The 23,103-nt window shown below is 38.2% G+C and overlaps 2 protein-coding genes and 1 long non-coding RNA gene across 3 annotated transcripts; 2 read left to right on the plus strand and 1 right to left on the minus strand.

Annotated features, from left to right (window-relative positions):
- The first annotated feature begins 5,228 nt into the window (after positions 1-5,228).
- On the plus strand, positions 5,229-6,859 carry LOC147760731 (uncharacterized). Its single transcript, XM_087018481.1, has 2 exons — positions 5,229-5,442; positions 5,563-6,859. Exon 2 carries the CDS (start codon positions 5,675-5,677, stop codon positions 6,542-6,544), a length of 870 nt encoding a protein of 289 aa, XP_086874607.1. The 5' UTR covers positions 5,229-5,442; positions 5,563-5,674; the 3' UTR covers positions 6,545-6,859.
- Positions 6,860-8,458: 1,599 nt separating this feature from the next.
- On the minus strand, positions 8,459-13,964 carry LOC106154389 (uncharacterized). The gene is made up of 3 exons (XR_001237515.2): positions 12,458-13,964; positions 11,549-11,585; positions 8,459-10,838 (listed from the first exon to the last, which is right to left on the minus strand). It is a non-coding gene; the product is annotated as an uncharacterized LOC106154389 (long non-coding RNA).
- A 5,233-nt stretch (positions 13,965-19,197) lies between these two features.
- On the plus strand, positions 19,198-21,910 carry LOC106154396 (high-affinity choline transporter 1). The gene is made up of 5 exons (XM_087017688.1): positions 19,198-19,369; positions 19,600-19,729; positions 20,163-20,404; positions 20,806-21,005; positions 21,244-21,910. The coding sequence occupies exons 1-5, from the start codon at positions 19,241-19,243 to the stop codon at positions 21,596-21,598; spliced, it is 1,056 nt and encodes a 351-aa protein (XP_086873814.1). The 5' UTR covers positions 19,198-19,240; the 3' UTR covers positions 21,599-21,910.
- Positions 21,911-23,103: the final 1,193 nt, after the last annotated feature.

The raw sequence follows: 23,103 nt of genomic DNA on the forward strand, positions 1-23,103 counted from the left end.
AAATGGAAATATATTACTATATCCCCTTAATAATTGAATTATGTTCTTTACGTCGGAAATGGACGTTTGTTACTCGATCTATATCATATTCTTTAATTCCACTAATAACCGCTCACGAAATATCAACATATCAATAGCGAGACTCTCACAAGACATTTCACAGCATTTTCCCCTACTTGGCCATTTCTCACGGTAAACTTCGACTGCCACTACTACTTCTACCGATGAAGTTCAAAATATTAAACATGAAGTGCAACTGCATTTTTCTTTTTTATGAGACGCGATGAGATGAAGTGAAGGAGGAAATAAATGGTACGTGGGGAAATGTTGGGAAATGACCAAAACCACAGTTGAGCTAACAGGCTGCAAAATACTTTTCAAAAACAAATCACAATTAACTGATCGCCAAATACCTAACATTGATTTCTTAAAACGTTATATTCATTTGGCTAAATTACGATATTCGTATACTTAATATCTAAGCCGCCTTCGCTCCACTTCCTGATCACTCAGCACTGAGGCAGTGACGTCTCCTTCCAGGCTGTCCATCCCATTACATTCATGGTAGGGGAGGTGGCAGGCTGAAGTGGTCGCCTTTCCTTTTCAACTCTCGCCAATATTTTACGTATGAAACTTCGTTTGTAATTTACAACATTAAAAATACAAAGGACGATTTCAAAATATGCCAGAAGAAAATTTTAATCTTTACCTTTAGTTAAAACTTTAGATCCTTACCCACCCCAAATTGAAACGACATTATGTAGGTCACTGGCTATCTTGATATGACGCAATATGGCACACTCATTTTAATATCTGAGCAGTTTTTGTTATGTTTGACCAACTGTTTGACCAACTAGACCATGCCCAGGGGGGTTGGGGGGGGGGGTTGGGGGGGGGTTCTAATGACCCCCCTTTTTGCCGGGAAAATGTTCCCTACGGGTAAAATTTTATTTAGGTGCATGATGGTTTCATGGTAAAAGGTCCACTTTTTCAGAAAAAGAACCCCACTTTTGAAATTGCTGTCTACTGGCCTGTAGACCATACTGTTGAACCAATCTGGAGGAAAATACAATAATGCTGCAGCTCGGCAGCTGGTTTAAGATTTACAATTTTAGGGACATGGGACGGACAACGGATTACATGGATTAAATGTTTTTAATTGCACAATAAAATTAAATTTGAGACAATTGAATGCAATTCTCTCATACAATATATATCTTCACATTCTCTCATGAATACATGCGTCTTTGGCCGTGTGTGCGTGTGTGAGCGTGCGTGCGCGTTCTCTGTTGTAAGCAAATGTACCACGATTTACATCCGATTGGGGATTTGTCATTAATAAAGTAGTAGACATATGTAAGAATAACATAAAAGCTACAGGTTATCTACATACTATGAATGATGTTCACGATCAGCCACTGATCAGCTATGATCGGTTATTGAAAAAAAAACCACATAATCTATGGGGGTTCGAAACATTATAAAGGCCTACATTTGGCAAAGCAGCATTTTTCTCATTTCTCCTATTTGAAATATTATCTTGATATAATTCTTATTTCAGTATTTTAAGGCTATCGCCCAGACTACAAAGTTCTAATCATGTATCAATTGTATCAGTAACGGCTGTTCATAATAATAATAATAATAATAATAACAACAAACGGATCGGAAGAATTAATCCTCGTATGTGTTCCGCTCTTAATTTGAAAGCTGAGAACACATATTTCATTAGACCTATCAATAATTCAACATTCAGTCCGCATGAACAGATGGACAATAAGGCTGACAGGATTGAATGTTTTTAATTGCACAATAAAATTTGATGGAGGCACTTCTCTCATACAATGTATATCATTATATTCTCTCATGAATACATGCAACCAAGAGATGGACATAGGCAACAAGAGAAGCCTCGTAAGAGATGGATGGATGAATTTGACGAGTACTGGGAAAAACCAGCTGGAGTGTAAAGTGCAAGACAGAATACGCTGGAAGAAGCATGCTGTGGCCTTTGTCCAACAGTGGAACAATTTAGGCTCTGAATGAGGATGATGATGATATAAACACAATGAAAATAAAGGTTTTCAAAGAACAAACTTTCTTTTTCCTTTGCATAATTCACCATCCCACGGAATGTACCTAGGGTGACCAAGCGTTAAACCACAGCAGTCTTTAAAAAAAGCAAATCACCACATAACGCCTTATGCTGTTTATTCTAATATATCAGCTACTGAAACGAAACTTCCGTCTAGGTTACACTAGGCCTACGCATAGGCATACAGTAGGTGCCGGGCAGGGGGCTGAGAGGGGAATCCCACCCCTCAACTATATGTATTTTAACTACCTAAAGGCGCTCTGGTTAAATTTCAAGAGACTTTTATGTCTAGATAAGCGTGTTATCGCCGCAAAGCACGGCAGTGAAATACGTCGATGTGGGTTATTCATGGACCGAACGTCACTTCCGGAAAGTTACGTGAAAAGTTACAAGAGTTTGTAAGTCCACGACTTACAAGAGTTTTGAGAATACCGTGTAAGTCTAAAATACAAATTCACGTAAATAGTTACAAATTGTTGAAAGTTACAAAGTTTTGAGAATACGGCCCCTGTCCGCCTCGTTAATTCTATGTTAAATATGCACTAAAATAAGCCATTACAGTACTGCGTCTCTTTCCGAGACCCTTCTCAGCCGATATCTAAATAAAGTACATAATGTTTCCTTTAACCCCACCTCCCCAATCGCGTCCCCAATTTAGTTTAATTTTCAATCATTTGCCTAGAAGAAACATGTGTCTGGGTTATTCTATGCTGACGGCAAAGTTCTCTTTTCAACAAGCCCATTTGGTCTCAAATATATAGCCTGGATTGTTAAAAAAAGTGAAATGTAATTGTAAACTATGGAAATTTTTGATAAACATTTTAAAAAAAACCAAGTAGTTATTTTCAACAGCAAGGGAAAAATTACAGACGCTCAAAACAAACACAAAATTTACGTTAGCGGCAAACTAATTAATATTTCATCTAGCTACAACTACTTAGGAATTCTTTTCTCTAGAACCAGCAAATTCACAGCAGCTCAAACTAAATTAAAAGAAAAAGCACAAAAATACTTTTTTTGTACTAAAAAGTGACTTCCCTCTAACCAGTCCTGTTTTAATCATCCCTCAAGGAAAAACTATTCGATACCATGATAATGCAATTGCAACGTACGGATTAGAGATCTGGGGCTATACCGCTCTAACAGACAGGTCTCCATCGGAAAACCAAACCTCAGATTTTGTAAACATCATTTAGGTTCAACCAAAATCATCAAACCATGCAGAAAGAGGAGAGACTGGAAGAATTCCTGCTCAGATATAGATTAAAATACAATTAATAAATTTTGGCTTAAAATATTACAATTGGATGATAACCTACGTTAAAACAGCATACCTAGATGAATTTCAATATGACAAATTACTCTCAACAAAAAGCTTGTCAAATCTGAAAGATTACCTCTCATGGAGTGAAGGCATCATGAAACTCCTATTCGAAAACGGATTTGGAGATGTATGGTTAAAACAGTATCCTTACAAAAACTCCTTAAACACCTTCAAATAACGCATCATCAGCAACTTCATACAAAACTGGCACAGTGAACTAGAGGACAAATCTAAATCCGGAGCCTATTGCCAATTCAAAAGTACATTTAAAAAAGAATATATATATATATATATATATATATATATATATATATATATATATATATATATATATATATGGACGTTGTTCACGATGCTAAAAAAGCCCAAGTCGTTTTCGCACCAGTGGACATAAAACTTCACATTGAAACAAGCAGATACACTAACACTCATCGTTCCAACAGAATATGCTATTACTGATGTAAAGACAAAATAGAATATGAAAAGCACTTTATCACAACCTGCTTCCTGTACAACGACCTGCAAACCATATCATACCAGGTATTTACAAAACACTACACACAATTTGGCCTCAGATCATTTGATGAAAAGTTTACCATCATTATGAAATCCCAAGAAAAAGACATCGCCTTTGCATTAGCTCAGTTCCACACCTTGAAAACGGGTAGTGTGGTCCGATCTACCGGTTAATTCAGGATCCTTAGGTGCCGAGTCTGGTAGTTGGGTAGGCCAGAGTTTATCTCCGCTGCTTTTGCTAGGAGGAATTTAGAAAAACAGTACTGTACCCATCGGCAATGGAGTAGTAGTAATCGTAACTTGGGTTAAACAACTGTCTTTAGTAAGTAAGTAGTTTTACACATTGTAACTGGTTAATAGCATACTCATTTAAAATCACATTTATATTATCATTTTCATCAACCCAGGTGGATGCATACGTTGCAGTGAGTAAACTATGAACTAAACCATGAACTATAATTACATTAAACTTTCATTGTACTAAGATCCTATGCATCGTACCCTAGGTTCTAGATTCCGGTATTGCCAGCTCGATCTTGATTTCATATATAACCCATATCAGCAATACCAGTAAAAGAGACTCCATCACAAGGTATATTTAACAAGCTAGCTTTTGCGTTGCTCTGACACTCAGGGTAATGCATCATAGAAGTTTACAGACATTTAGAAAAATAGTCGCAGTGTAAGAACGTAAGCTATAAATAACAGAGATACATTACTGTTAATTAACCATCTCCTGTCACATACTAATGTCGCCAAATTTCATCTCAATCCACAGACCTAAGGGTAAATATGCCCTCTTGATTTTGATGAGGTTGTCTCAACCATGATTGTGACGAACTCCACAAATATCACCCAATTGTGTTAGTGAAGACAGAACGTGAGACGGGAAGTGGGAGGGGCACCTCCCGCCAGTGATGTACGGCAGATAGCTTGAAAGTGCATTTCGATGGTTGTAGTGTCCGAAGGGGAATGTGGAGGGGAGGAGGAGGAGAGGATAACGGGGATGGATGTACACTGATGCTCATAAGTTAAGCAACACCCCGATTTTTTCAGATGTTTCTTCTATCATGATCATTATTTCATTTGTTGGTGGGATTATGCATATTTCTTTCATATTTTATAAATAACTTATTCAAGTTGAATATTTCGGTTAAAGAAATACACCAGACAGCTTATTGTAATAATCAAAATAACTTTATTAACCAAACGGTACTAAAATATGCCAAACCATGTGTCAAAAAAGTATGCTCACACAGCAAAAAGTACGTGCTGATTAAAACAGCTTATTAGAGAATAATGAGCATACTGTAGTTTTCATTCAAAGGTAATTGCTTACCAAGAGTACTTAGTCAGATGTTAGATGTAGCCAAAGGCTATGTTGCATCAGTACTTACCTGGAGAACATGTCATTCTCTATATGCACACTGTGTAGGCCTATATAGTGAATCATTCAGACACTGGACTTCACCCTGATAGGAGGTGTGCAGGACTTTTTATACCTGAGGTGACTTACATTTATTTACATATATCAGTATTTCATAATCTAGTTCTTTATTGAGTATTTCATATTTTTCCATTTATTATATTACTGAGTTTACTAATAGTTTGTTTGTATGCATTTCAGCCTTCATTGTTTCCAGTTAATAAAGATTGGAAATCAAATAGTGTCCATCTTATCTATGAAGGCTCAGGTATGACCATAGTCTACCGGTAAACAGTCCATCCTACAGGCCAGCATGCCAGTTGTAAAGTGCCCATTCCCAGACTGCACCTATGAGACAGAAGATGTGGCAGATACCATTGTCAACACACTATTGACAATACATGCACAAAGCCATAATGCCACTTCCTCTCAGTCATCTACAAAGGTCAAAACTGACAAGATTCGTCGCCCCACAATATCTACAGCGGGTACTAGTGAAGATTGGACTTACTTTCTGACTAGATGGAAAGAATATACCATAGCAACCAAAATTACTGGCCAAGATCGTGTAATACAATTACTGGAATGCTGTGATGAAACTCTTAGGAAAAATATCACCCGCTCAGCTGGTGGAACTCTTACAAACAAAAGTGAAGAAGAGGTACTATCTGCTATCAAGAGACTGGCAGTACGTGAAGAAAATCCCATGGTTGCCCGAGTCATTCTACATGAGATGCGGCAGGACAGAGAAGAACCAATTCGTCAGTTTGGGGCAAGAATCAAAGGTCAAGCTAGCATTTGTAAATTTACACTTAAATGCCCTAACTGTGAAACAGATGTAGATTACACAGATTGCATATTAAGGGACATTTTAAGTCGTGGCATAGCCGATAATGAAATCCAGCTAGACCTGCTTGGAAATATGAACCAGAACATGGACCTTGAAGATGTGTTCAGATTTATTGAATCTAAAGAATCTGGGAAACGTTCATCAGCGACATTAAATGCTTCCGAAGGTGCCCATGCCACTAGCTCGTACAGACGCGCTCAAAGGTATGCAAAGTCTGATAAAGCTGAGATATGCAGTTACTGTGGGGAAAAAGGCCATGGTATTAAAGCACCATTTCGCTGTAGTTTTCATTCAAAGGTAATTGCTTACCAAGAGTACTTAGTCAGATGTTAGATGTAGCCAAAGGCTATGTTGCATCAGTACTTACCTGGAGAACATGTCATTCTCTATATGCACACTGTGTAGGCCTATATAGTGAATCATTCAGACACTGGACTTCACCCTGATAGGAGGTGTGCAGGACTTTTTATACCTGAGGTGACTTACATTTATTTACATATATCAGTATTTCATAATCTAGTTCTTTATTGAGTATTTCATATTTTTCCATTTATTATATTACTGAGTTTACTAATAGTTTGTTTGTATGCATTTCAGCCTTCATTGTTTCCAGTTAATAAAGATTGGAAATCAAATAGTGTCCATCTTATCTACTTATTATGAAAAATAAAGTTCGATCATTTAAGAATTAGTTTTAATAAAAGAAGACTGTAGATAATAGATGGTTAATCGTCTATTATGCAATAAATATCGGGTGTGCTTTCCCTGGTTTTGAACAACAGCTTCACATTGTCTCCTGCAACTCCTGCCACCAAATTCTGCCAATCTTGCTTTGAGAGCCGGTTCCATTCTTCATTTACTGCCTGCTGGACCTCTCTAATGTTTCTAACTGGACGTTGCCTCTCATTTACTGCCCTGTCAATCATATCCTAAGCATGTTCTATTACATTGAGAATTGATAAATATGCAGGCCAATCCAAATGTGGGATACCGCGCTGTTGCAGCGCGTCTTGCACGGATCATGCTTTCTGGATGGGCGCATTGTCCTGCACCAAAATGATTTTTCTTTCTGGATTTGCTTGAATGTGTGATTGTATGCACCCCAATGGTATTTCGTCTCTGTATTGTTGACCAGGGCACCTCCCTTGAATGACGTACGGTGGCAATTTTTCATCGATTGGCTGATATGAACTGGTCCTGGTGGCATAATCGAACCAGATATCTTCATCTCTTGCGTCGGTTAATACTGGTCTACCAGAAAGAGGCTTGTCCAATACATGATGAGTTTGGCGCCATTTTGCTACCAGCTTGGACACTTGACTTGGTGCTGCTTTTTTGTTGCCTTGCAATCTGTCTCTTTGGCACCCAGCACGATGCCATCTGATTACCTCGTTGAGTCCTCTTCTAACCATTGGTTAGTCCAAAATAACAAATTGTGCCCATGAACCTAGCCAAACTGGAAGTTCCTCATGGCATGGCCAAACTTTTTTTTTCGCAAGTGGCACCCCCATTGCATATTATATCGTGTCCAACAGTAAATAGTACTCTAATGTCACGGTCCAGTAAGTCAAAGTAAAAACAAGAGAAATATCTAGCTACTGTACAAATTTTGTCTCAATAAAAAATTTTGGTTGCTGAGAAATTCGAGAAATAAGAAAGTGTTGCTTAACTTATGAGCATCAGTGTAGGTTGGATGGTTGGATGAAGTGTATTGGAATCTGCAGAGGTAGAGTGGGAAATGGAATTGAAAGAAACCATTTCATTAAAAACTGGATCCAAATTTACTGCTTATCGAGAGACAATAAATCCTAATCTGTCGGCTCATAGTGTTTACAAACACACCACTGACATCTCGGAGTCTCTCCTCTCTGTTGATGTGTGAATGTTAGCCATTCATACTCCGAGATATCAGTGGTGTAACGTATGTTTGCACCAGGTGACTAATCCGACTTGACCGACTTCAGTAGTCATTAAAAATAATCAATCACTTGTCAAGGTTGCAGATTAAGGAGCGTGATGTTTATGTGGTGTTGTGAGTTTTGTTTGTGGTGTTGTGAGTTTTGTTTTTGGTGTTGTGAGTTTGTTTGGTGTTGTGAGTTTTGTTTGTGGTGTTGTGTGTTTTGCTTGTGGTGTTGTGATGTTTGTTTGGTGTTGTGGCCCTTACACGCTTCCATACTTTCAAGAGATCTCGGTCCTAATGACAAACCACTGCTCTTGTGTGGCGTCGGTAGTGGAACGCGTATCATTTACTAAGTGCAAAGATTATTAGTTTAACTATCTAATTAAGTGATATCTTAATTCAGTATGGTTTTTGACATAAAGAAAAATTAATTTTGTCACTTGACTGCTATCAAAAGAAGGACAATTTTGATCTACGTATCTTTGTTGGCGTTCCCGCCATATCAAATCACTTTATTGACAGCACAGACTGAATAAGATAAAAGATAATAAAAAACGGATTATTGGCTTTTGATTAATGAATTCAATTTTCCCTTTAATGGCCAACGTTAGCTTCTCCTTATACATCCATTAACTCAATACTACATCTTCACGCGTTTTCTAGATAATTTCTTCCCATTATAAGCCCCTGTGCGTAATTGCGACGTCCTTTATAGCAAATAAAGTTGATTTTTTTTAAAAACTAGTGCTGCGTCATTAATGGGTAAGCAATAATAAATATTGCATCAATTCCATGCAAAGTTAAAAAGAAGGAAAAAATTAACATCTTGTTTCCGGAGCAGAACGTACATGTACGTATCCTCGATATTTCTTATTGTGGTGCTTGGTCATGGTTTGATTGGCCAAAAGGCAACTTAAAGCATTCTGATTTCGGTGTGTGTGTGTGTGTGTGTGTGTGTGCATTCATTCAATTTAAATTATATTCACAAGCTCTCGATCTTATCAAATATGAAATTAGATAGTAATCATAACTATCAAATCATAGCCTTAATTATGAATTGAATCGACTCGAACCTTTTTGACTTATATTAGAGCGTATTTTGGTTTATTGTTCATAAAGTGAAGTTATACGCGTTTTCACCAAATATCAAAATGTGAATACAACATTTGGGTATTTTAAAAATTGAAAATGCAAAGAAAAAAAGATTGCATACTTCACTGACACATAAAAGAGTAAAAAATGTGTAAAAAGAAAAACGATCCCAATCTTTTTATATTTTTGTAGTCACTGAAAACACTTGGTGGTCATATTGAACTTCTATACCTTATCATGAAACTACTCTGCGCAGTGGGGTTGATTCATTAGGAAATAAGTATCAAGTGTACAGCTGGTTGGTCTAATTGAACCCCTCAATACACAGAGCTGTAATAATCGTCATTTCATCCTCAAGCAGCCAATTTTCCAGATAGGCAAGGTTATATCCCCTTTGGAACTCCACAGACCATCTAATTTAGTAGTTTAGATCTGCTCAGTTTGAAAACGGCTAGCTCTCTTTTCCATGTCACCAACCTGAATTCAAAATTAATATTCATTGTTTGCCTTTTTACCGGGTACCACTTAACCAAAATACAAATGGGAAAGTAGTTCAATTTGCAATCTGGCTATGGTGTTTTGCTATCTTGCTTATTCTGCTATGTATCATATACCCACTGTAAAAAAATTCCGCTGTTTTAAAATTCCACGTACGTAATATGTTGCTGTTTGCTCTGCATGCTGTCCGCCTGAGAATAGAATTCGGCATCCCGTTTCACAATATCTGTAGATTCGTATCTAGCACCACTTTGGTCCTCGTAAGGAATTCGCCCCTTTTCTAATTCAGGCGACGAGTCAGAATCGTGCGCACGAAGTTGGTTGGAACCGCTAGTACGACGATTCGAGTATGTGACATCATGGGGATGTAACTGAGTGACGTCATCATGGTTGAAATGCCTGTGGCCGGGGTGCAAAGTGACTGCAGGAACACGCGTGTTTTCACACGCTCGACTGAGCGTTGTTTGCCCTTGCCATAACCGTCTCTTAGCCAGACACCTTACCAGGAAAATACAGCTTACCAGAAAGATAACCATGCCAGCAGACACCAATGCTATTGTGATCATCTCCATTTCTCTCTCATGTGCATTCTGTACCGGGGGATGAATCGTGGAATTCCGTGCGGGCGTCGACATGACTAACTGACTTACAGCCCAATCTTTCCGTAACTGTTATATGTGTCCAGTATATCCGTTCTATGAATTTCCTATGGGCGATTCTAAGGACCTAACCTATTGGTATCACACCAAAGCAACTTTTTGCGCCTACTATGTATTTTTCTAAGCCGATTTGGTCTTAATTCTCGGTGCTTGAACCCTATAACAAATCAATACAGCATGATTAATCAGGTGCCAAGATGATATAATAAGTCTTCTAGCTGTTTCTTCTGTTATTTTCTTGCATTTCTGTGATCTCATAGTTCAACGTACGTCGCAAGCAGTTTGATTTTATCCTTTCCTCTTACAATGCCCAATGACATCTGTTTGTTTGAATCTTTAGCGAAACAACATGAGATGATTCAACTGATTATAGGTTTCCCATACCACTCCGCTCCACTTCGAGGTTTCTCCAATCTATAGCGCGGCTATATTAGATTATTAAATTGGGATTGCTGCTCTTCCTATCGGTTTCCTGTATCTATAAGAAAACAAGGAGATAAGATTAACACGCAGCTGCTGAACATCGGCAATTTAATTGAACTGGATAGACTCTAGATTGGAACGTTTGTGCTTTCCGTTTCCTCTGTTTTTCAGTGCACAATGCAGGTATCCCAAACATGCCACAGTAAAATGATTGATTCCAAAATGATGTTTTCTCCCATCGTGACAACGCAATGCATTTTGAGGGACATGTTTATAGACCAGGGACTGTAACGAGAGTAATTCGTAAGGTCACCATCCAGTCTTGTATTAGCAAGGCGACATTGGGTTTGTTGCTAAAGCAACGCGGAATCTTATAGGCTCCATTCCAATAGACACTATCGGTCCACGTGAATCAACCCAACTTTACAGAGACTCTCGCTGACTGCAACCACCTTAACTGAATGGCCTGCCTCCTCCCGGCGTTAAATGCAATACAAAAAGCTGGTAATTATACGAGTCCGTTGTTCACAAGAAGAGACGTGACATTTAGTTCAGCTGATTGCACTTAGCGAGAGTCCCTGAAGAGTTGGATTGGCCGATGGTGTCTGTGAAAATGGGATCTAAAGCATCTTAAACTTGTGGTCAAATATCTTTAACGCTGACCCTTTCAAAGCTTACACAGACCTGGTCTTACAGGTGAACTCTACTAATATGCACATTCTATAAAAAAAGTTATCTGTTTTCAAAGGCATGGCGTATACTTACTCTTGGAAACCCACGCATTATATGCAGTGCTCAGTATCTGCAAAACAATCATGTCCTTTACAAAATGTCCATTAATTATTTCGTAGTGCCATTAGTATCAGTTCTAGCGTTTAACTCAAGCGGTCTGATGTTAAAGGCGAGCTACATGTTCTTACTGACAATCAATTTAAGAACATCGCATAATTACTTTAGGCGTGAAAACTGACATCGAAATGGCTCTCTTATATCGACTTAATTGAATTACAGTAATTTTTGTGGGTTTTTTTTGCTGTTATATTAATCAATTTCCTTATAACTATAATGACGTTTTATGACCAGTCCTTGTGAATCATATGTCGATTAACGCAAATGATGATGATGTTACAAGATCGGTGGTGGAATAGTAGGAAGAGGAGACTTACTTATTACAATATACCACTTTTTAATGGTGACCAACATAAAAGGTTTCCAACTTATGAAATACAACATTTTCTTTGTCGTACTAAATGCCGAATTTACACTTTGCAAACAAAAGCAAATAAAGAGCGCACCTAATGTTCTTTAACGTCTATTTTGCACATATCAGAATGAGGACTATTTGTCTTTGACCAGCAAACTGCATTGAGAGTCAGCTACTTTAAAACAGACTTAAGGTGGTACACTATTCGACAAATCTTCAGTTTAGGTTACCTACAGCATATAACTTTGTATAAAACATCATTTTAAATAATCATAAGTTGAAAGTACCACTAGTACAAGTGGATGCGATCAATATATTTTTAGTTTGACAACACAAATTGCACGATTCGACTCGAGACTTAGGTCTGTTTTATAGTGTTAATATGGTATAACTACAGAGTGATCTACGACAAACCCTTGTTTTAAAATTCCTTATACAAAATCGATATTTTTCTAACAAATAAAACTTACCTAGAAATGAGTTGCCATTTGAAAATTATACATTGTTTCTGCGGCAGCTGTTCCAATTTATATGCCTTTCCGCCTGCCTTGTCGCTTGTTAAATGTACCACTTAATCGAAAACATTGTCGGCGTTCTGTGAATTAATGACGAAACACTATATCCTGAATGAAGATAGAATTGATCATTCGATTATTTATAACAATATATAGCTCTTCTTCCTAAAGTAGAAAACATGTTATGATCACTGCACTGACCGGCATTGTTATAATATTTCCTAGTGTTCAGAACTCCGTGTCAGTTAATCTATTTGCCGGCTGTCTCAATGGGGCCAGCCGTATGGGCCCAATGTTGGTTATATGTTGCCTATTGGGCCTACATGGAGCGCCGTTGTTTCGGCTCTATTGGGCTAGGTCAAGGGGACTGGAAGGTGTACGTGGTAAAACGAATGCGTGGGACCCCGTATCATCATGCTTTCGGGGTGGCAATAAAATGTCGTTTGGTGTGCCTTAACAATGCATTTCATTGTTTCGGTATAATTGATTGCTGTATCAAAAGCTGCTCCCGACCTAGCGAGCTTTTTCATAATCGACATCACACTACATAACAAGTTGTGGGTTGATGGAGTTAGCGTGACGTTGGTCATCACTGCCGGCTGATATTCTATACTTTAAAATTATTGCAGCTTTGATGCAGAAAGCCTACTTGTACGCTGTGTGTGTGGTGCGCAGTGGCAGATCCCTTGCTAAAACAAGGCTGATCGGTTTTATTACCCGCACCCTTCCCTTGCTGTTTTACTCTGTATTCAATCTTGTGTGATCAAATGTGATGTACATTCGTTTATATCGCACCATTCAATGTGTTTTCAGGCATTATGTGATTTTCACTAGAAAGGTTAAATATTCAACTACACATTTACAAATTCTTTATTTCAATGCATTTAGTGTCCGTCTGAGCTACTCATCGGTCTGTCTTGTCAGCACTGTGATTCAAAATGCACCTGAATCTAATTCCGCGTTTGGGTGATTAATATTTACTATAAATATAACATGACACTTAAAATCGGTGATAAACCCGTGGCTACCAATTCATCTCTCTTTAAATATTTTGATAATTATCTGGTGGAGAATACGGTATTCAAATCCCTGAGTTGCAGAGGCTAGACTTACCTGGGACTCACCTATTGGTTTCCATATCGGAGACGACAGAAAACGTTTGGCGGGTACAGGAGACAAACGCTTTTCGCCCTGAAACTCAGGGTATTTCCCCCTGACAACAGTAATAATTAAAAACTGCAGGCACTTACAAGTGACATATGTGTCACGAGACATGCTGCCTTTATAAAAGCGTTAAAGATATCGATTTTTTCTACACCTGATACTATTGATTGAGTCAGTCCTTGTAGCGTCAGTTTGAGCAAATACTTGTTCTTTGGTTCCGAGTTGGCTATGCGTAGCCACTTTTTGTTACATGTCACCACTCGCCAGCCATAAACAGTGCGTAACTACTGTTATAATTCTGTTTTATTTATTGGGGTTGGTTATTAAAAATAGTTTGCCTTTATTGTACGTCATCAAATAGTGTAGAAACAAAATCAAGACACGAATGAGAAATTGCTGCCATACAAATTCAGATTTCATATAGCCTACACCTTCACAAATCGGACATATGTGAGTGTTAACCGTAAAGTATATAAGAAATAGCAAGAAAAAATCATTTGAAGTTCAATCAAATACTTTTTCTCATGGAATTTTGTAAAAATATTTTACTGTTAACATATAAAATTTTATGCTTTATTCCATATATATTTCTACGCAGCATACAAATGGACATCCCCAACTCTTCGTTAAACCCACTTTACACCGGACGGCGTCCTGTATGGGGTCTTTGTGCGACCATCAAACTGGCATTGTGTGGTCGTCTTGAAAGGAATCACAAGTATCGCTTTGGTTGCAGAACGAACGCTCAATGACCTGCCAGTTGTGGGCACTTTAAAGAGATAACAACTGTTCATTTTGACCAAAAATGGATGTTTCTGGAGTAAACCACAATTATCCCAATTTACCAATGGTTAAGGAATCCGTTCCGACACTCATAGTTAGTCCCTATTTTTTTTCCTAAAAGTTTGGTTCTTTGGAATAATATCTTAAGAGATTATTACAGAGGGTAGCCATCTATGGAGGTCACATGGTCCGATGGCAAGCACAAATTCCAAAATAATTGCAATACCCACAGTTTTGGTGGTAAAATAGAATTTATTATATTTCTATGAGATGTTTACAATGTATTTCTTGTTACCTCCGCCCCGCTAAGGAGGTTATGTTTTTGGTTCTGTTAGTTTGTCTGTCTGTCTATCTGTCTGTCTATCTGTCTGTCTGTCTGTCTGTTAGCAACATTACAGAAAAAGTAATGGACCGATTTTGATGAAATTTTCAGGAACTGCCAAAAGTGGGCCAAGGAACAGATGATATGTTTTTGGTGGTGATCCGGATCTTTTATCAATCGATAATCAATAACAAAAAAATCATTTTAGAATGAAAATTTAGGGATGAAACGGCATTGGGTGGAGACTATGCTTCCTTGGCGGAGGTCTGCGCTCTCGGAGTGCCTTTCTAGTTAAGTATGGATCTCTTAATTACGAACAGTTATTATCCCTTTAATTAATTTTTACTTGCAAACGGGGGTCGTACTACGGGACGCAGAAAGGACGCCGTCCATTGTGTAGGGGGCTTTAATTTCACCTCTAAAGACTGAAGTGGCTGGAAAAAGTGACGTGAGTAACCCCCTCCCTACATCCAACCTACCCTGCCCCTTGCTCCTTCAACACTATCGTTTGCTGCATCATATTCTGCGTTTCTCGACAGCTAAACAGTTTACGCGGTCTGCAAATTTTAGGGAGGAGCAGATGAAATATGGATTCTGTCATAATGTCTGCAAAGTTTTAAGTCGCAAAACTGAAGAAGTAGATTATTTTTTAGCCCTTTAAAAAGTTTTCAATATACTCTGCTTTTAATTGGTTCCAAGAGATCAAAATATTTTGCTGGCATCTTGATAATTTTACTTTGTATGTTTCCCCAAAAACCGTCCACACATAATAATCGATAATCGTATGGGATTTTTCTACAGGCAATTAACCTACTTTGGGCAAGTGCAGTTATCTTCGTTTTTTAACAGTTTTATGACTATTGGGTGTGGAAACGTAATTCACGTCTGTGACATAAAAGTTTTTTGCAATGATGTGATTGATAAACAGTGGATCAAATCTTTGAAAGTATTTTTTAGCAATAAGAATCATTTCTTTTTAAGGATAATAGAAAATGTGTACCCAACTCAAAATCAAGAAAAATACTGCATTTTTCTCTTATATGCAAATTAGATTGCCTTTTGTAATAAAGTGGGCGGAAGTGATGTTCATATCTGTAAACGAGACCGATGCAAGCACAGTGTAAATGACGCTGCAACGAAGTTGTCAGCGGAAAGGCAATAAAACTTTTGGGAGATATTAAAGAGATACAAAAAATAAATAAAGAAAAAGAAAAAGAATCACAGGGAATATGAGAAAGTTGTCAGAAGTGAATTCAAATATTTTTTATTAAATATTTTTAATTGAGATTTGGTCTGTAAAGGTACAAAGCTGAAAATGATTTGAACTCTCACTTTTAAAAGTTATTGAACAAAATGCTAAGCGAACCAAAGAAAATTGTCTGTTTTTCTTCTACTTACATCTGCATTCACTGCGGTGTTTTCAGGCTATTTGTGGGTGTTTATAAGCATCGATTTAATTTGATGATTCAAACGTGCTTTCCTATTTGTATTCGCTTTTATGTTTTAGTGATTTAAGTTTTTTCTTAAACTGAATTCTTTGTTTGTTGTTTATAGTTTGATTTACACTACACTGTTTAGTGCAGTTGCCAGGGGTGTGCCCTCCACCACTGTCATCTACTGTGCCATGGAGTCAAAATCTCCTTACTTTGGTCACAGTGACTCTTTTGTACAGGTAAATCAGTTACATCAAGTGAAGTCAATCATGACTCCATCGGAGTCAACTTGACTTCAATTGGGAGTTATTTTAGGCATCATTTCTGGACTCCAGCACCCCATTTCCATAGATTAGATCGACCTACTTTAGATCGACCTAACTCCCTGGGGGTTCACGCTAAGTAGCTGTCAGCCGGGCGGACACGAAAGTTAATTACCCCCTTACAGCTTGTAGTAGGCGGGACGGACATTTAAGCCGGATTATCTGAAATTAATCTAGTTAGACTCCCCACGGGGATAGATCGATCTAAAATCTATGGGAATAGAGCCCAGGTTTGGAGTCACTAGGGGTGCTTTCCCAGAGATTTAGATCGATCTAAAGATTAAGTTTTAGATCGACCTAACTCCCTGGGGGTTCACGCTAAATTGCAGTCAGCCGAGCGGGCACCATAGTTAATTACCCCCTTACAGCTTTAAGTAGGCGGGACAGACGCTTAAGCCGGCCAAGCTGACAGTAATCTAGTGAGACTCCCCACAGGGATAGAACGATCTAAACATCTATGGAAATGGGGTGTAGGACTCTGATGTTATTCTCAGTGAGGTAGATACATGATTGATTTCATGGACCAACTATCACCGAGCTAAGCTTGAACCTTGAAAATAATGGAAGCTCTGCTTATATGATTTTTCCATATACAACAGTGTGGATGATGTCCGTGGTTTAGATCTTGAACAGGATCTGTATTTTGAGCACCTCTAAAAATAAAACAAATTGTGAAAAAGTGATTCATATTTCCTTCTTTCCTGTGTTGGTTTGTTATAACAAGCGTGTAAACGCAGATTAAGCCAGTGAGACCGACAGGAAAACACATAGTGCTTATTAATTACTAGATTGGAGAGGTCGCACTTGAAATCTAGAAAGTGCGTTTTTAATTCACAAGTCAGTATGTCTGCAGCCAGTTGGTGTTCCTGAGACCTTGTGTGTGTGTGTGTAATTACATGTATTATGTACACCAATTTGTCAAAATTAAAGAATTTGCAGACCAGTTTCGATATATTAGATGATAAATGCAAAAGAACTTGTCACTGTAATGTAATATGAAAAAATAGGAGGCAAATTATTATTCCAACACCACCACCACCACCACCACCACCACCAACAACAACAATAATAATAATAATAATAATAATAATTACTATTATTGTTGTTGTTGTCAAAAGCGAAGCAAAGGTCTGGGATGCTTATAGTAGGCCAACCTCGCATAACACCTATATAAGTGCCTGAAAATTCCTCTACAAATGTATCCCACAGGTAGCTATTAACTACAAATTCTCCCCTCCTCTCCCCACCCCAACTCTCTCCCTCCAACCGGTTTCAGTGACCGTTAACTATAGTATGAAGGTATGTTTAACAAACCAGTGGCGCTCTCGGCTGTCACACATAATGCGCCCAGTGGTCACTCTGACAAGGACACTGCATATGTAGGACACGATTTGAGCCGCCTGGATGATCACTGACCGATCGCAGCAAACCTTCTGTAGCTCTTACATTTACTTTTCATGGGTTAGATTTTTGCACGCATATAGACTTGGATGTTTTATGAACAGGTAAACGTTGAAAGATATCTGGGATATATCACGGACGTTTTCGTGTTCCAGGATATGAAGTAGCTATAGGTCGACAGTTGTCATGTGTCATAAAATCGGCCTCCAGGCAAGTACAGGTATGTGTTTACAGTCGTGCGGTTTGAGCATGTTTATGTATACGTTATTTACTTTAACATATCTCTGATTTAAAAATCAATAGAAAAGCTGCACGGTGGATAAAGATGCGAGTGCAGAAAATACGGATTTGTATGCTTATATACATGTACAACCGCCACGCCCATTATAACTCCTCAGGTTACACAGGAGCATTATAATTTCTACAAGTAGGTATGAATACATGCCCCATATACAATTGTTGTGGACTTTTAGTTCTCTTACGAAGGACTCCTGAAAACGTGGGCATGAGTCCTGTGAGTAGGTGTTTGTTTCTTCGATACGTTGTAATAATGGCCTAGTACACGCAAATTAAGCTACTTACTGGACAAGACGAACAGGGATGGTTAAAAGTTGCCTGTTTCTTTACAAGTGACTAATTTTTCCTTACTTAGGCTATAGTCAACGTTTACCCATGTAGATAAGATACACAAGGGAAGGAAGTGCCGAGTGCAGACGCCCAGCCTCGTATTATGTGGGTGTTTACGGGCTTTTATCAAAAATATTTTATATGGGATAGAAGAGGAGTGTCCTTCTAGATCTTCGCCCTACTGCACTGGTATAGTGTATATTCAGGTTCTTTACTTTTACTGACATCAAATCATTAAGAGAGAGTTTCACTACTACTGGTATATTACCACACCCTGCCAACTCCAGGTGTATAGGACGTACACTGTATGCAGCAAATCAACAGGTAACATATTGTGAACGGTTTCACCCGCCACTTGAGCCATATACAGTACTTTGTAAGCTATTATGAACATGTCTGTTCTAAGAAACATATGTGAATACCATAGACTAACTGAAATGTAAAACCGTAATTGGATCTTCCTGTCAACTTATTTTACTCAAAGGGTTCTAATTCAGCGACTTCAGGGCTCTCCCTCTCTTTTTCACTCTTTGGATAACTTTTTACTCTTAACTATTTATTCGATTGCTATTTAAAATCCTGTATAGAAATCATTCTTAACATTTTTTGCTTTCCAGGATCATACGCCTATTGTTTAACCAAACTTACAATTTCTTAATTTCAGTTTCTGGCATTTCCATTTGCTATGCTCCACCCCGCCGTTTCCCCTCTGGAAATGACGTCATCAAGTTGGCTGGGTTCCCTTACCGAGAACGATGCTGGATTGTACTTAGATTCTGGATTACAGCTGATATTTGGAGGGATACCTTGGCAGGTTAATACAATAAAGGGGTCTAGAATAGACTTCTTTATTTGCTTGTCTCAATTTATGCAACTGTGCTCTTCTCCGAAAAAAAAAAAAAAAAAAAAAAACACAGGCCATAGTATAGAACCGAGAAATTTCACAAAATCTGAAAAAAGCAACAAAAAATTCAAGAACTATGGAATCAACATCCTTATCAAATATTTCCTTTCCGCCTTTAAATTATACTTTTCGTTATCCAGGTATACTTTCAACGAGTGCTATCTGCAAGGACAGTGGGTCAGGCTAAATGGTTATCTATTGTAGCTGGCTTTTTCTGTTTGGTGTGTGCTGTTCCAGCTGTAATGATTGGAGCCATTGGAGCCTCAACAAGTAAGTCGCACAACTTGGTGTTAGGACGAATTACGTTTAACAGGGCTACAGTATGCTATCGGAGAATTGACAGAAAAAGTATAATATAACATATTCTCTACTTATATGCTTATACTAAGTACGTCACAAATTATGTCCCTTGTTTTAGAGTTTATTAACCGAGGTATTTGGCAAAGCAAAATGGTTGCTTGGTCAAATGAGAAAACCGCTCAATTTTTTTTTTATTTCTGTGGATGAAATAAGCAAAAAAGGTAGACTTTTCCATAAAGGATATACTTTGTGATCTGTTTAAATACAAGAGCTGCTTTAAGCGTACTAGTTCGGTTCGATTCAACAATTCTAACTCGTTTGACAGCTAATTTCCTTTAATTTTCCCCCAATCGTGTGGCAACATTCCCAACTTTTTCAACTTCTTCTCTTCCATTTATTTCAGATTGGACAGAGACTGCTTACGTCGATGTTTACAATCAGACTACAGTCCCTTCAGAAGAATACAAGAACATCTTGCCGCTTGTCTTGCAGTACCTTACGCCCCCTGCCGTCTCCTTCATAGGCCTTGGAGCTGTCTCCGCCGCTGTGATGTCATCTACTGACTCCGCCATTTTGTCCATGAGCTCACTCTTTTCTCACAATGTGTACAGACCACTGAGGAAGTTCCTGTGTCGCGGAAAGAAGGCATGTTTTTTAATGTGTGCCATCCACGTTTTTTAATTGCTTTGGTTGATACCATTTATCGCAGCTACTGCATTTTTTGTTACTGTGAATTAAAGTACTCCTCATGTTAGGACCTGACTTGAAACAAGATGCTTAGCGACGGCATTTTTCTGTATCAGCAAAAATAACCCATGCTACGAACTTTAAGTATTAAAATGTTATTATCAAGGTCTGCGTATAATGCATAGCATACAAAGTTCCAGCTGTAACAATTTTATTATCATTAGTTACAATTACGTAAAGCAATTAATTCACAGTGAAATGCGTTGATTAGCGCAATGGTAAATTCAAATGTGCATAATAGTGCCATTGTATCTCATTAATGAAAACTTTAAAACTATCAATGGTAATTTGTATTCTAGGCCTCGGAGCTGGAGGTTGTGTGGTTCATGCGTGTGGCAGTGGTAGTGTTTGGGGCCGTGGCTACAGTGATGGCGATCTACATCACCTCAATATACGCTCTGTGGTTCTTGTGTTCTGACTTTGTCTACGTCATCCTTTTCCCCCAACTTGTATGTGTGATATTCCTCAAGCAGGCCAATATGTATGGAGCTTTGACTGGGTAGGTTATGAACTTCGTGCATCTTTGATTACCATTGTGCCACCTGCTAAATATACGCAAGGAGGTCAGAGGGGGGAAAAAACCCTCACCCTCTCGAATGTATTGTTAGGTCAACTTTAAATCTCCACTGTCCTTTTGACTAAGTCAAATAAGTAGTTGCAGAAGCCATCGTAATGACTATGTAATGGTATTAATTATTTTCCTAGCCGGAATGTAAAGCAGTTATTTCATATTTCAGGTACATTATCGGCTGGATCCTTCGTCTTGGAGGTGGGGAAGCGACATTTAATCTTGCCGCGTTTATACTATACCCATGGTACGACTTTGAGAACAGCGCTCAAAGATTTCCCTTCAAAACGTTCAGCATGCTTGTCAGTTTCCTCTCCATAGTGATAGTGTCGTTGATATTCCACGTGCTTTTTGCACGGGAAATTTTGCCAAAAAGGTATGACTTTTTTGCCACCTGCATACCGAAACCGGAAGAAGAGCTGGAAGATGGAGAAGAAATGGACGGACCGGAAAAGACAGGCCTTTCGAATTTGGGCTACAATACAGAAGAACAGGCGAAACAAGAGAACAATACCAAATTATGATTACAAAACAATCCAGCTTGATATAGCTCCAATTTATTGAAACTGTCATGAATTGTGACTTACTCTCAGTTTATAGGGAACTGCTGTCAAATTCATGATCACAAAATGTCAAAATCTTATGAAGGGCATTATAAGTACGGGTATTCCAGGTAATTTTAATTATCAGTTGTGAATTCCTTTTTTAGGTTCTACTTTTAAGTATATATATCCCCATGTAGACCCAGTGAAAGAGCTGTATTGCTTGGACTGCAGAGAATATATTTTATTTTTATTCTATATTTGTAATTTAGATAATAAAAATATCAGAAACAAGGCGTTTTAGCGAAAAACAAAAGTTTGAAAACAGTACAGAAGAAAAACGGTATAAATATTGCGAAAGGCACGGGTGCTGTAGACTGCGGTTTGTGCATAAAATTTTAACTTAAAAAACGATATGTACATGAATGCTAGTTAAGTTATATAGTATAAAGGTATTAATTCCTTAGAATTAAAAAAAATGCATGACGACCTACACTTTGACCCTACACGCTTTATTTTAAAGCTATTCCCTCCCGACGTTACACACACGTTGCAAACCCTTTCGTAACCTATTGACCGCCCCAAAAATACCAAGGTGACGTGCTTACCGGCTACTTGCCCTCGCGCCAAACCGGTTTTCACATACAGTTGAAAAAGAATGGGTAGTTGTGTCATAAAAAAGTATAAAGGCAGGTATTTTTACTTAAATCTTGGCCTATTAATACTTAGCCGACTAGGCTGAGTTTCACAAAGAATCTTTAAGGTCATTTACCTCGTTTTTTCGGCATGTAATAGTCTTGAAAGAAGTCTTGAAAGAAGTTTACTTCCAGTGACAACAACAGTCCACTGATGTGTGTCAAATACATTAATCGTGGGCCAATCATTCTTAAAGGAACTGTCCACGCGTCTGAAAAACCCCACCTGTAAAGCTTCTTATATTTCCCAATTCAGACCCCAGAGACGATAAAACCATTGGAATACTAGAAAAGCACTCAGAGAGCGCAGACCTCCGCCAATGCAGCTCAGTTCCCCCTATCATACTATCTCGAACTTCTTTCTTGTTTGAGGAGACAATAATACTTCTCAGCAACAATACTTCTCTTTAAAGCATTTTATTTCGTTTCTTCAAATCATAATGAAATCAGCCATCATAACAAAAAATAGACTATATATAAAGAATCCTTTAAAAAATCCTGGATCCAGACGGTGATCCAGATCACCACCAAAAACTAAACACTACCAAGTTAACCCATTTCTGACCTACCCTGAAAATTCCATCGAAATTCATCCATAACTTTTTGAGTTATGTTGATGACAAACAGACAGACTGACAAACAAACAAACAAACAGGGGTGAAAACATAACCTCCTTGGCGGAGGTAATTATCTCCTCACCCTATACAAAAATTTGGGAGTAGTAGAAAATTGCTCCTTGATATACCCCCCCCCCCAAAAAAAAAAAAAAAAAAAAAAATGGCAGGTACATCC

The sequence above is a fragment of the Lingula anatina genome, chromosome 7 (assembly GCF_051362555.1).
Source record: "Lingula anatina isolate TDL-2025a chromosome 7, LinAna3.0, whole genome shotgun sequence".
Classification (NCBI taxonomy): domain Eukaryota; kingdom Metazoa; phylum Brachiopoda; class Lingulata; order Lingulida; family Lingulidae; genus Lingula; species Lingula anatina.

What these genes read in the sequence shown, in the direction of transcription:
- LOC147760731 (XM_087018481.1), top strand. Translation starts at nt 5,675, where the DNA reads ATGCCAGTTGTAAAGTGCCCATTCCCAGACTGCACCTATGAGACAGAA.
- LOC106154396 (XM_087017688.1), top strand. Translation starts at nt 19,241, where the DNA reads ATGCTCCACCCCGCCGTTTCCCCTCTGGAAATGACGTCATCAAGTTGG. An exon ending in TCCTGTGTCGCGGAAAGAAG is followed by an intron (nt 20,405 to 20,805) that starts GCATGTTTTTTA and finishes TTTGTATTCTAG; the next exon opens with GCCTCGGAGCTGGAGGTTGT. An exon ending in ATGTATGGAGCTTTGACTGG is followed by an intron (nt 21,006 to 21,243) that starts GTAGGTTATGAA and finishes TTCATATTTCAG; the next exon opens with GTACATTATCGGCTGGATCC.